Source organism: Suricata suricatta, chromosome 16, assembly GCF_006229205.1.
Source record: "Suricata suricatta isolate VVHF042 chromosome 16, meerkat_22Aug2017_6uvM2_HiC, whole genome shotgun sequence".
Lineage (NCBI taxonomy): Eukaryota > Metazoa > Chordata > Mammalia > Carnivora > Herpestidae > Suricata > Suricata suricatta.
This window is the reverse complement of record NC_043715.1, coordinates 49,838,525-49,853,252: the sequence shown is the minus strand read 5'-3', so window position 1 is coordinate 49,853,252 and position 14,728 is coordinate 49,838,525. Positions and strand designations below refer to the sequence as shown.

Genomic DNA, 14,728 nt, shown 5'->3' with positions numbered 1-14,728 from the left:
GTATCAAATGTTTTTCTACTTTTGTATATATTTAAGTTTTCGTATGAAGGCAAATTAAATTTTTTTTTGAAAATTAAAATGCTGTAGCATGAGTTATTCTCGCCTTGGAGAAACTGGTCAGAGAAAACTACATAGGAGTTGGGAACGACTATATCAACAATTAAGTGGCCTATCGTGTAATTAATCATCAGATGCTCACTATGCGCAAGCACTACGCGAGGCAGCGGGATACATCCTCTCTGATCCAGCAAGTTTCAAAGTCACGCCTGTGAACAAGGAGCACGAATCTCCCGGGACAGCTGTCAAACACGCAGACTCGCAAGCGGCGTCTCAGACCTTGGAAAGCGAATCACTGGGGGCGAAGGCGATCCGTGACAAAGCCCCGCAGCAGCTCCGTAGTTTGCCTCGGTCACGCAGGTGGCGGACAGGCACACGGCAGAAAACCACCCGCCTCCTCCCCACGGTCACTTCCAAAGGAGAGACGAGCTACACTTCACAGACAGGCAAGCTCAAGGAGACTGGTCAGGCCCAAGGCCACCGCTCCATGAATGTCAGCCCTCCCCACACAGCGTGGCGAGGCCACGCAGGGATTCAGAGTATCTCCAAGTGTTTATATTCTTACTAAAGAAGGGAGACGGTGAAGAAAGAGTGATGAGGTGGCCAAACATCTCACCTGTTCAGGATCCAACATGGTCAGTCCTTTCACTCCTGCCAGAATGAGATTCTTGGCAATTTCAGCCCCGAGTCCTTTCATGCCAACGAGAAGCACCCGCGAGGCCCGCAGCCTGTAAGGCAGACAACTGTTAGCCAGATGCCACAGAGCAGCGGAAGCTTCATCGAGTCATTAAGAAACAAATCAAGTCAAAATAACAGTGAAGTAATTTGTTTTCATTAAATCCATGGAAAGCACCATGACATCAAATCTAGGAAAGAGACAGACTCTAATTCATCCTGCAAAGAACAATTTATTCAACAAACATGTACTGGGCACCTACTATGCCAGGGACTCTTCTAAGGTACAGAAATACATCAGTAAACAAGACAGACACAATCCCTGCCCTCCTGGAGCTTACATTTTATGACAGAGATAGACAACTATATGCCAAGAAGTGATGAAAATCAGGAGCACCTGGCTGGCTCAGTGGGTAGACCACATGACTCTTGATCTCAGGGTTCCAAATTCAAGCCCCATGTTGGGTGCAGAGATTACTTTAAAAAGTGATGAAAATCAAGCAGGATTCGGATCAAGAATGATGGAGGACTGCATGCACACTGAAGGCCTTTCTGAGAAGGTGCTGAGCAAAAATAAAAATGAAATGAAGGGCGAATATACATATAATTCAGGAAAAGAGCATTCCAGGCCGAAAAAACAGCAAGTGCAAAAGCCCTGAAGGCAGAGGAGTGTGTGGCACGTTTCAGGGACAGGAAGAACAGAGCAGCTGAACAGTGAGCAAAGGCAAGACGAGCAGGAGACGGGTCACAGACAGGACCAGGGGCCGCATCATGAATGCTCTTGCAGGTATTAAGGGCTGGATCTTACTCTGAGAACAACAGAAAACCATGGGAGAGGGGACACTGGGAGGGGGATGGTGTCAGTTAGGAAGAGGGTGACGGCCTGGCCTCGTAGGATAGCAGAAGAAAAGGCAAGAAAAGGTACTATCTAGGTTGTCACACACAGGCAGAACCGTGGCAGCATGAAAGAGGGTGTATTTGGAAAGTGTTCAGATCATTCTAGTCTGTAAAGTGACAGATAATGAGGCTAAAAAAGGTAGTCAGAGGTCGGGCTATCTCAAGAAGTCTGGACTTAGGGGTGCCTGGGTTGCTCTCCTGAGTTCAAGCCCCACATCAGGCTCGCTGTTGTCAACCTGTCAGCACAGAGCCCACTTCAGATCCTCTGTCCCCTTCTTTCTGCCCCTCCCCCATTTGCACTGTCTCAAAACTAAATATTTTTTTAAAAGAAAGAAAAAAATCTGGACTTAACTCTAAGGTCAGTGGAAGGCAGTATAGCTCCACAAAATCTTAGCTGAAGTCCCATGACCCAGAAGTGTTTCAGAATCAGAATTTTTCGGAATTGGTTTACATCACATACTATGAAAGAACCCATCAGGGTCAGGCAGGCCCCTGTAATCAAGCCTATTAATATTTTTGCACCAAATGTATGACTATTCACATTGAAAAAGGTTATTTAGTCCATTAGAACTAAGAATGATCTCACATAAATTCAAACTTGGCTAGCCAATGAGTTTGCTCTTAATTCATGAAATGCACTACTTTCAACTTGCACTAGTATTAGGAAGAATATGAAGAAAAGAAACTCCTCCAAAAGTGGTCCTAAAAACTAAGGGCACTTACATGTAATTAAATTAGAGGCCTTTAATGAGGATGTGGCTGATAGAGAGAGGGCCGCACTGATTCCTGATACTAGCAGATACTGGATTTCCTTTGCTAATATAACGAAAGGGTAAGATGTGGGGAGGGAGAGAATGGGGACAGTATTTCCCTCTAAGGCATATGTTTGGATCTCAGCTTCTCTGTTACCGCTTTTATTCTACGGGACCTTCCACCGCCAACCACAGGTTAGCGGACAGGAGGTTTTCAAGTGACAATTCCACTTCTTTAGAATAGGAGGCCCGCCCAGGCGGAACAATACGGTGCCTCGGTTGGCCTCGGATAGCCGGTCCCCCCGCCATCCCCGCCGGCAGGTGTGCCCCGCCGCGCATCGGGACCCCGGGGTCCGGTGCGGAGAGCCCCTCGTCCCGGGAATCGGGGCGCGGCCGGAAAGGGGGCCGCCCCCTCGCCCATCACGCAACGCACGTTCGTGGGGAACCTGGTGCTAAACCATTCCCAGACGACCTGCTTCTGGGTCGGGGTTTCGTAGGTAGCAGAGCAGCTCCCTCGCTGTGATCTATTGAAAGTCAGCCCTTGACACAAGGGTTTGTAAAAAGAAAAAGAAAAAGAAAATAAAAAACAAACTAAAATAGGAGGGACTTGGAAAGAGCGCTTACAAGATACAAGCAAGGTAGACAACAGATGCTGGCAATGAGCACACTGCTCACCAGAGATTCATACCAGTGGGTGGAAGGAGGAAGAAGGCCATGTGGCTTTCCAGAGGCGCTCCAACTCCTCCAGAATCAGCACACATCAATAGGCAATGTTTCAAAAAAAAAAAAAAAAAAAAAACCTTTTGACATCAGAAAGGTTGAACACTCTTACTCTTGCATTTGGCTGTCGTTTCCAGGGCTCTGGATCACTATTGGTCTACATGTCCTCCCTGACACTGTCTCTCCCCACCAGAGTGCCAAGTCCCCTTTCAGTCCAAGAATGGCACAGCTCTCTTCTGGGAAACCGTACCTTCAAACAACACCAACAGCCTCCTAATCCCCAGACCCACTGAATTCTTCTCAGGCTCTGTTCTCACTGCAGTTCCTTCAGCAATAGGCACTGCCAATCACTAAATGCCCTCTAGGTCTGGAGACTTAGGTTTGAGTTCTGGTTCTGCCACTTCCCAGCTGGATGACATGGACAAGCTGCACAATCTTTCTGAACTTCAGGTTTTTCATCTGTAAAATGGGGGTACCTGTTCTGACATCGTGTCAATTAACCCCATCAACAACCTGGTAAAATGTGTGTGAAAAGCATCTAGCATAATCCCTGGCATGTAACAGATGCTCAGGATATGTTACTTCAACTTACTGGCCTCCTCAACCCCACTGCCTTAATTACCAAACAGCTCAGTGGTAGGTGTGACTCTGCTCTGATTTTCAAAAAAAAAGAAATCTGACGAAATAAATTCTAAAGCTGCATTTGAATCCCTTCAGTACGGGCTCCGTTCCACCTGCCCAGCCCTCACTACCAGATTACTGCCGCCCACCAACCTTAAATCCCAGCATTCCACACACCTGAAATGCTCTCTCCCTTCCTCTGTAGGCCAAGTCCAGCTTGTCCCCAGACTTCAAACCCCAATTGAAATGCCATGTCCTCAGAAAGTCCCCCTCACCATGGCCGACTCAAGTGCGCACTCCCTCCTCTGAGCTCTTAGAGCGCTGCGACATAGAAACGCCTCTGACATAAATCACATTTAGCCATGTGGCCTCTCCAAGATCCCTACAGCCTACAGAGCTCTAGACTCTGCCTACCTGCGAGGTTTTTTTTTTCCAGCTGCCATCAACACTGAATATCACATTCGTATATTTAATCCTTAACCAAGCTAAAGGCCCTGAGCCGACAGCTTACTTTTGGCTCAATTACATGAAAAGTACTTAAAATAGTACCTGGCACACAGTCAGCACTTAATGAACGTCAGCCATTAGTATTCACACTCTGATGCAGGAGTTCCCCTTCTAGGAATCAGCCCTACAGAAACGCTCTGGTGTGCGCAGACATCACGTACAGAGCCACTCACGGCAGCACGCAGCCGCCATCCCTTCTCTCCTGCACAGCTATAGCAGCTGTGTACCTGGTCTCCGTGCTTCCATTCCTGCCCCTACAATCTGCTGTCCCTGCTCAGAGAGAGAGATCTTTTACAACCAGTTCATGCCGCTCTGCTGCCCAAATCTTTCAATGGTCCCCTACGCAAGTCCCTAACCAAAGTCCCGTGCCCCGCTCCCATGGCGGCTGGCGGCTCATCCTATTCTCCGCGCTGCTCATTTGCCCGTGGCCTGGCTCTGGCCTTCAGACTTTGGCATCAGTTCTTCTCTGCTTCTTCCCCCACCTTCTCACGTGAGCATTCTTTAGGCCAACCCAACTGTCAGCACCTTAGAGCCCACACTGGCCACTTAATCCAAAATTATGTCCACACCCTCTTCTATCTGGAATTTGTTTATATGTTCATTGTCCCCTTCTCCATCGGAACGTAAGCTCCAGAAACCACGGTTCTGGACACCTATGACTGCCTGGCACTTAGTGTACTGTTACTCAAACAACTACGGAATCAATAGAATACATCAAAAGAGACTCAGTGTCCATCCACAGAACTACATAAATCTACTACATAATAAAATAGTAACAACTAACATTTACTGAAGACCCACTATTTGCTGGGGCACCTGGCTGGCTCAATCAGTAGAGCATGTGACGCTTGATCTTAGGGTTGTAACTGGAGCCCCAGATTGGGTGTAGAGATTACTGAGAAATAAAGTCAGGGAAACCTGGTGGCTCAGCTGGTTAAGCATCTGATGCTTTGATTTCAGCTCAGATCAGGATCTCACAGTTCTTGGAATCAAGCCCCGCAGCGGGCTCTGTGCCAACAGCGAGAAGCCTGCTTGGGATTCATTCTCTCTCTCAAATTAAACAAAATCTTTGGGGGGAAAAAAAGGACTCACTATGTGCTAAACACTCTTCACATGTATTATGCGATTTAATCCTCATGGCAATCTTATGAGCTGGTAACTTCTTATCCCTATTTTGCAGCTAGGAAAACAGGCACAAAGAGGTTAGGTAGCTTACCTAGGAAGTGGCTAATAATCCGCTAGTTGATAAGGGCAACAGTAAGGAAGCGCGATTAGGATCAAGGGCTATGCAGCCACACTGCCCTGGTAGCACATACTATGGAAAACTAGGTAGCCATTAAAAAAAAATAAAGTAAGGAACACTTATTAAACACCTACTGTATGCCAAGCCCTGTTCTAAGCAATTTATATGTATTCACTCTGCAAGAAAAGGCACTACTCTAATTTTGCAGAGAAGAAAACTCATTTGTAGTAGACAAAATAACGCACCCCCCAACGCACTCTCAATTCCTAAAATATGTGAGTATATTACCTTATATAACAAAAGGGATCCTGCAAGTGTAATGAAAGGTTCTGAAACGGTGAGATTAACCTAGATTATTCCTTGGGTGGGCCTAAGTAATCACAAGGGTCCTTCTAAGATGGAGGCAGAAGGGTCAAAGATGCTATGCTGCTGGCTTTGGGAAGGAAGGGGCCACAAGCCAAGGAATGCAGGCGACTTCTAGATGCTAGAAGAGTCAGGCAAAAAGATTCTCTTCTAGAGCCTCCATGTGGAACACGGCCCTGTAACACCTTGATTTTAGCCCAGTGAAAGTGATTTCAGGCTTCCAGCCTCTAGAATTATAAGAGAATAAATTTCCATTGTTTTAAGCCACTAAATTTGTGGTAATTGTTATAGCAGCAACAGGAAACTACTATAGTGAAAACAGAATTAAAGAATTTGCTGAAGACTGGGGCACTTGGGTCTGGGTGGCCCACTTGGCAAAATGTCCAACTCTTGATTTTGGCTCGGGTCATGATCTGTCTGTGGGTTCAAGCCCTACATCGGGCTCTATGCTGACAGCGCAGAGCCTGCTTGGGATTCTCTCTCTCTCTCTGTCAGCCCCCCACTCACTCTTTCTCTCAAAATAAATAAAAACTTAAAAATAAATAAATAAATACAAAAAGTGCATTAAAAAAAAAAGAAAAACACTTTCCAGAAGGTCACGTAACTGCCCAAAGGCAAAGCAGGCATCAACTTAAGCAATACTACTCCCAAGTCTGTTGTCTGAAAGCTATACTGCCTCTAGGGCGCCTGGGCGGCTGTCAGTTACGTGTCCAACTTCAGCTCAGGTCATGATCTCATGGTCCGTGAGTCTGAGTCCCACATTCGGCTCCGTGCTGACAGCTCAGACCCTGGAGCCTGCTTCGGATTCTGTGTCTCCCTCTCTCTGCCGCTCCCCCACTCATGCTCTGTTTCTCTCTCTCTCTCTCTCTCTCAAAAATAAACATTAAAAAAATATTTAAAAGTTATATTGCCTATCAATACCACAAATGAAGTAAAATTGCATTGACATATTATGTCTATAGTCTCCTAGTAACAACAATGGTAGTGATTACCCTCTAGAGAGGGCTCACCACGTCCGCGGCATAGAATTACATACAGCACCTCTCTGAAACCTTGATTCTGGCTCTTCGCCAGTTTTCCTTTGGGAAAAAAGCATACACGCCCTAAGTACTGCATAAAATGTCTCTCGCTACAAGTCCAAGGGGGCTCCCCACAGACCCCAGAGTAGACTATCACATTCCACAGTAAAGGATTCACGTCTGCCTAGAGTATAAAGAAAACGGAGGCTCAGAAAAGGTGCCCAAGCTCTCACAGCTAAGAAGGGGCCAGAACCAGGACAAGAATACGGTTCTGACCACAATCTATGAGTTTTCCTCTTTCAATGTCTCCTCCACATTGCCTTGTAAACAAATAGGTTCTAAATAAATACTTACGACTTTGCTCTCTCCTCTGACCTCTGGCACAGGAATACTTCTTAAATTTCTGGGAAAGAATCGACAGAGCCTTTATATTACAAGCTCTGAATTCACAATACACTCTACAAGTCAAGTCAACCCAGGTGAATTCCACTCCTGGTTAAAAATTCCTAAGACTACCGAGACGCCTGGGTGGCTCAGTTGGTTAAGCGGCCGACTTAACTCCGGTCATGATCTCACAGTTCGTGGGTTCGAGCCCTGCATCAGGCTCTGTGCAGACCGTCTGCTCAGAGCCTGGAGCCTGCTTATGATTCTGTGTCTCCCTCTCTCTCTGACCATCCCCCGCTCACCCTCTGTGTTTCTCTCTCTCAAAAATTTAAAAAAAAATGTTAAAAAAAATTCCTAAGACTACCAAATTCACATTTATTCAAACCACATTTATTGACAGTCTAGTGCATGACAGTGAGACATGCAAAAATCTGGCAAAGCCTATTTCAATTATGGTAAGCACAAAGACCTCAGGCCAGAGAGAGGTTTAGCATATTTGAAGAACAGAAAGATTCAAGGGCTCATATGAAGTGAAGAGATATAGGCAAGATCAAAGAGGGCAGGGCATAGAAGGTAATGAACTTTAAAAGCTTTGGATTTTATTCTGTCTATAAAAGGAAGACTTTATGCAGAGAACTGTGTGATCTGATTTTTTTTTTTTTTTTTTTTTTACTCAATCTGGCTGCCGGGTGGAGACTGGGTTATAGAGAGTCACCGTGAACAGAGGAAGAGCTGAGGAGACGATGGAGGTCCCTGGTCGGGGAGAGGATGCGGGTGGCTTGGACTGAGAAATAAAGAAAGGGGGCTGCGACAGTGGAGCAGACGGGGCTTGTGCCAAGTGACTGGATATGGGCTCAAGGGACAGAGATGAATAAAGAGCTCAGGTGTCTGGTCTGTGCACCAGATGAATGGGGAGGCTGGCAGCATTTGGCAGATTGGACCACTTTCTCCTTCAGCAATAACCTCATCTTCACACTTTAACAGTAAAGGACTTTTCATTTAAATCTACAATCTCGCTCCCCCAACTGCCCATTCATTACATTTACTTCAATGTCTTGTCGGAATCCAAAAACAGAACGTAAGGCTGCTCCCCACCGTGACCCCACTCCCTCTAGCAAATCCACCCTCCCCACAATCTTCCTCTATCCTTCTGGAATCGCCACTCATTCCACTGACTTTTACTTTACATTTGCCTTATTTATCTCAACCTATGTCCTTTGTAGTTTCCCTTCTCTTGTTGCTGGTGATTTATACTTGTCAAATAATTGTAACTATAATTTATTCAATGCTCTCTGTACAAAAGCACTATTCATGCATTATCTCACGTATTATTTTTATTTGTTTTTATTTATTCATTTTAAGTAATCTCTACACCTAACGTGAGGCTCAAACAGCCCTGAGATCAAGAGTCACATGCTCTTCCTACTGAGCTAGCCCAGGAGCCCCTTGCATTTATCTCCTTTAATTCCCAACTGTCTTATAATGTAGATTCTGTTATCTCTACTTGACAAATGAGCAAAGGGAAGCAAGGAAGTTAAGTAATGTGTCGAAGGTTAAATAACTAAGAATCTTTGCAGCTGAGATTCAAGCTCAACTATTAAGCACTATCAACACTACAATAAATTGGTCCCTACAAGAAACAATCCGGATTGGCCCCGCCCACACAGCACTACCCAGTCACTACGATGGCAAACGTGTGCCTACGGAACCAATGGAAGTTCTTTTAAACAGCAGCAGTGTTGGATAATGAGGCTTTGAAAACAGGAAAGTTTTTGTAGTCCCTTTTTTGTAAGGTCAAAATTTCAGAGTTGAAAGAGTCCTTAAAGATTTAGTCACACTCCGCCCCCTCCTTTTTACAGATATGGAACTTTAAGGCCAACAAACCTTGTGACCGACCCAAGGTCAAGAGAGCTGGTTAGCAGAACTGGAATTGAACCGAGGTTTCTTGAATTCCTAGGTCTTTGCAACGCAACGTACAATCATTTCATCACTCATCATTCGACAAATCCATCTGAATGTCTATAAATTCGCAAGAACCAGAAATTTAAGGAGACTAGTCAAGTCCCTATTTTAATTGTAAGACATTAAAATGCTTGCCCTCATGGAGCTTATCATCTACTTCGCTCTTTCAGGTCACCCTCCTCCCTTCCTCACTCTTAGATATGGGATCAACCACTGAGTGGAAGAAACATCAGACATGCCTCGGTTGTGAAAGGTTGTACGTTGCAAAGACCTAGGAATTTAAGAAACCTCGGTTCAATTCCAGTTCTGCTAACCAGCTCTCTTGACCTTGGGTCGATCACAAGGTTTGTTGCCTTGACTGCAGACACATGCATTCTGAAAACACACACAGCTGCCAGCCTCCACACCTCCCTTTATCATTATCTGAGGAAAGAATGAGCCCCCATTGTGGACAATGAGCAGGGGAGGGGCCAGGCCGTCAGATCAATGAGGGAAGCTAAACTAAGACACGCTAGAGAACCATGTGCCGTGTCAGAGGTGGCCTCTGCTTGGTTCCAACCAATGTGGAATGTCTGACCTTACTGTTCTTCAGAAGACAGAATTCAGAAATTGCCAGACTGGGGGAGGGGGGTGGTTAGGTGGCTCAGTCAGGTGAGCATCTGACTCTTGATTTTGGCTTAGGTCAAGATCTCACAGTTCCTGGATTCAAGCACCACGCTGGGCTCTGCACTGACCATGCAGAATCTGCCTGGGATTCTGACTCTACCCCCACCCCCAATTGAAATATATAATAAGCTCTAAAAAAATTATAGAAATCGCCAGATTGGGGCAGGTGGGGGGGGGGGCGAAGAGAAACACATTTCTTTCCCAACTTCTCATTATAAAAATTTGAGGGGCACCTGGGTGGCTCAGTTGGTTAAGCCTCGGACTTCGGCTCAAGTCATGATCTCAGTTCGTGGGTTCGAGACCTGCATCAGGCTCTGTGCTGACAGCTGAGAGCCTGGAGCCTGCTTCAGATTCTGTGTCTCCCTCTCTCTCTGTCCCTCCACGGCTCACGCTTCAGCTCTATCAAAATTAAGTAAACATTAAAAAACGTTTCTTAATAAATAATATTTTAAAAAAGTTTTGAAACACAGAGAAACGTAAAAATAGTTAGCATTTTGCCTTTTACCCAGACACTTACACCACAGCATGTCACACCTTTAGCATGCACCTCCCAAAATGGGACACTCTCCTTCGTAACCATGTTATTACCAGATCTACACAATAATTCTCAAATATCATCTAACAGGGAGGAACTTGGGTGGTTCAGTCTGTTAAGCGGCTGACTCTTGATGTGGGCTCAGGTCATGTCTCCTGGTTAGAGAGTTTGAGCCCAATTTCAGGCTTTGCACGGACACTGCGGAGCCTGCTTGGGATTCTGTCTCTCCCTCTCTCAGCCCCTCCTTCGTGTGTGTGTGCACACACACACTTTTTCTTCCTCCCTCAAAATAAACAAACATCAAAAATATATAGGGGAGGGGCGCCTGGGTGGCTCAGTTGGTTAAGCCTCCGACTTCGGCTCAGGTCATGATCTCACGGTTTGTGGGTTCGAGCCCCACGTCGGGCTTTGTGCTGACTGCTAGCTCAGAGCCTGGAGCCTGCTTCGGATTCTGTGTCTCCCTCTCTCTCTGACCCTCCCCTGATCGCACTGTCTCTCTCTCTCTCTCTCAAAAATAGATAAAAAGCATTAAAAAAATGTTTTTTTAAATATATAGGGGCTCCTGGGTAGCTCAGTCAGCTAAGCTTCCAACTTTTGATTTTAGCTCAGGTCATGAGCTCAAGATTCCTGAGATGGAGCCCCGTGTGGGGCCTGCTTGGAGTTACCTTACTCTGCCCCTCCCTCTTTCACTCTCACAAAAATAAATAAATAAATAAACAAACAAACAAACAAACAAGTAAACAAATAAACAAACTTATAACATTTAAATATATATACATGTATCACCTAATAGGACTGAACACTCAAATCTTCACTACTATCTAAAAAGATGTTTTTATAGGAGTTTTCTTTTTGAACCAGGATCAGTCAAGGTTCACATCCTGCATCTGGCTTCACCTCTCTCTGTTTTTTAAATCTAGAACACTCCCTTCCTTTGTTTTTTCCATGACACTGACTTCTGGAACAGAACCAGGACAGTTGTCTTATAAAATGTGCCACGTCCTAGACATCTTATCATTACCCCAATGTTCTTTAATCTGCTCCCCTGTTCTCTGAAAGCACAATCAGGCTAAAAGATACTCAGCAGGATACTCAGCAGGAAAACTTTACAGATGACACACTGAAGTTCTCATTTCCCCACATCAGAGGGTGCATTATTAATAATTACTTCCAAAGGCAATAAGTTTGGGGGTTTTTTCTTGAATATTTCCTTGGCCTTATGGATTCTATATCATTAAATATTTTTAAATAAAGTCAATTTAGTTTTCTTTTTTACAAATTTTATTTTTAAGTAATCTCTACACTAACTGTGGGGCTCGAACTCACAATCCCAACATTGAGAATTATATACTCCACTGACTGACCCAGCCAAGAGCCCCATTTTTTTTCTTTCTGATGTTCAAATTGTCTCAAACTTGGTCAATTCTCTAGATATGAAAATGCTGGCAACTAATTAAAAAATTTTTTAACGTCGTATGAAAGATACAGCCCAATTTTTAACCACTACACCCTATGAATTCCCTTGAGGGCCCTTTTTGTTATTACTCTCCTGTCCAGTTCTCTGATAACCTTTGTCCGAACATCACACAGAATCAGCAACAAAACTGTTGCCAGAATGCAGTCCGCCATTTCCTAGGCCACCTTCCATTTCACAAAAGAACCCAGGTCTTCAGAATTCTATGCCACCTGGATTTTCCTTAGAAGCAAGTCTATTTGCTTTGTGCAGTCTCCTTCTTGTCCATATAGGGGGGAAAAAAAAAACCCAATGCTCTTCCTGTTGCAGAGAGCTGCTGTGAGACTCAGGTGGAAAATGTACGCGGAGGCACCTGGGCATCTTAGTTGGTTAAGCGGCCCACTCTGATTTTAGCTCAGGTCATATCTCACATGGTTCACGGGTTTGAGACCCACATCGGGCTCTGTGGGGACACTGTGGAGCCTGCGTGGGATTCTCCCTCTCTCTGCCCCTCCCCCTGCTCTCTCGGAAGGAAGGAGGAAGGAAGGAAGGGAGGGAGGAGGGAAGGAAGGACACAGAGACAGACATAAAGGCACTTTAACAAACTTTGTAAGATTGTTACAAAGTTTCTAAGATTGTGTCTACAAGTACAGAAATCCAAATGATAGATCACCCCTACCTTTCCTCCCAGAACCTCAACTGATCCTTTTCAGGTTCTCTGCCAAGTTCAGTACATCTCCACTCCTACCTCTCAAAGAATTCCACACCCTGACTCTTTTGATTTGCCCCCCCACGCCCCCACCCCCGGTCTTCCCTCCTCAACAGCACCCATCCATTCCTCACGGCTCCGAGAACCATTCCCACCACTCTGACAGTTCTCTCACTGTGTTCCAGCTTCATCTTCACCAACTCTGCCCTACCTCAAACAAAATAATCTGCTGCCCCCAACCCTTCGGCTCAACCTTTTTAGCACATACAGGATCCCTTTCCCAACCTGTTAGAGGACCTCCTAACACTCAATTTGTCAAATACAGTCCCTAAAATCAATCAACCCAAACTATGTCATCAAGCCCATTTTCACCATTTCACTTGCCTTCAGTCCTCAGACTGAGGCCTGCTAATGCCCCACGATGCCAACTCCCCCAACAGCAGAAGACCCCATACACCCGAAATGAGCTGAAAATTCAGGCCCACCTCACTGCCCCTCCCCCCAACACACACTTTCTCACCAAGACTCTAGACACTCCAACCTCTCAAACTAAATTCTCTGGGGCAAAGGGCACCTGAGTGGCTCACTCAGCCAAGCATCTGACTTTGGCTCAAGTCATGATCTCACTGTTCGTGAGTTCAAGCCCCACACCAGGCTCTGTACTGACAGCTCAGACCCTGGAGTCTACTTCAGATCCCTCATTTCTCTCTGTCCCTCCCCCTTCCCCACTCACACTCTGTCTCTCAAAAAACAAACAAAAATAATAATAAATTATCTTGACCTGCCTGCCTCCCTAACCCTTAGATCAAGTAATTCTATACTCTGGACTCATATCACAAAGCCCCTCCAACCAGACCTCATCTCGGAACTCAATCACCACTCGTGATACTTCATGATATTTCTATTTAGAATGTAAACAAGCACCTAAACCTAAGACCAAAGAGAGCTACCGATTCTTCACTCATACCACCCTCTCAGTCAATAAATGGCAATTCCAGGGGTGGCTCAGCCGGTTAAGCATCTGACTTCGGCTCAGGCCATGATCTCGCGGTTCGTGGGTTCGAGCCCCACATCAGGCTGTGCTGACAACTAGCTCAGAGCCTGGAGCCTACTTCAGATTCTGTGTGTTCCTCTGTCTCTGCCCCTCCCCTGCTCATGATCTGTCTCTCAAAAATAAATGTGTTAAAAATCTTTTAAAAAATGTTTTTCTTAATGCAAATCTTAGTGACCCTGACCTCAAGATTTATGGGTTCAATCCCCGCGTGGGGCTCTGTGCTGACAGCTCAGAGCCAGCTTCAGAGTCTCCCTCTCCCCCTCTCTCTCTGTGCCCCTCCCCCGCTTACAGTGTGTCTCTCAAAATTAAACAGACGTTAAAAAATTAAAATAAACCATAAGTAAAATAAAATGCAAATCTGCTCCAGTGACTCCTCCACTCAAAACTCTCCAATGGGTTTTTCGGAATAAAAACACTACACCTCATTTGCTTTTAACCACCTTGCGTCCTTGCCTCGCTCGCTCTCATTTGCCAAGCATGCTCTGGCCTCCCGGATCTTACACTAGATCTTTTCTCTCTCCTAGCAAGCGTCTTCCACATGCTTCTTTTCCTCCATACAGGTCTGCGGCTCAAGGAAGGCCCTGGAGAGGCCTTCCCTGGGCTCCCTACCAAATAGCTCTCCCACCTCCGCACCCTTTATCCATCCTCTCACCCTGCTTTCTCTCTCCCCTTAGCACCTGCGTTACCTAATGAATTACTCAGGTTGATTGCTTCCCCCACCAGAATGTACGCTCCATGTGGGTTAAGGAGTCGATGCAGCTCGCGGACACTCCCTCAGGGTCTAGAACAGTGCTTGGGGCAGGCGCTCAATATTTGATAAAAATCGATCCCCTCTTTCAAAGACCTCATTGCCCCCGACAGCTGCTCCACACTTAAGGGATGCCCACCCTTAGTGCCCAGTCCTCTAGACACACCCTCATACGTAGACAGAAGCAGCCTCTTCGGGTACCTCCAACCGCCAGCCTCCCCGAGCACAACATTCCCACTGGGAAATGGGAAAATGCCTCAAAAGCCCTCCTTCTTTCATACCGGCCCACCCTTTAGAAGCCACAAGAACGTAAGTGCGCCGGCGCGCGATTCGCCAGCCCCCCCCCCCCCCCCCCCCCCCCCC

At 45.9% G+C, this 14,728-nt stretch overlaps 1 protein-coding gene across 1 annotated transcript in view; it reads right to left on the bottom strand.

Moving 5' to 3' along the window:
• The window catches only part of SAE1 (SUMO1 activating enzyme subunit 1), a 34,678-nt gene that overhangs the window by 19,440 nt on the left and 510 nt on the right, over window positions 1–14,728 (bottom strand). Inside the window, exon 2 of the mRNA XM_029924329.1 lies at window positions 674–785. Within this exon, the coding sequence (XP_029780189.1) occupies window positions 674–785 (112 nt within the window). The remainder of the gene's footprint in view (window positions 1–673; window positions 786–14,728) is intronic.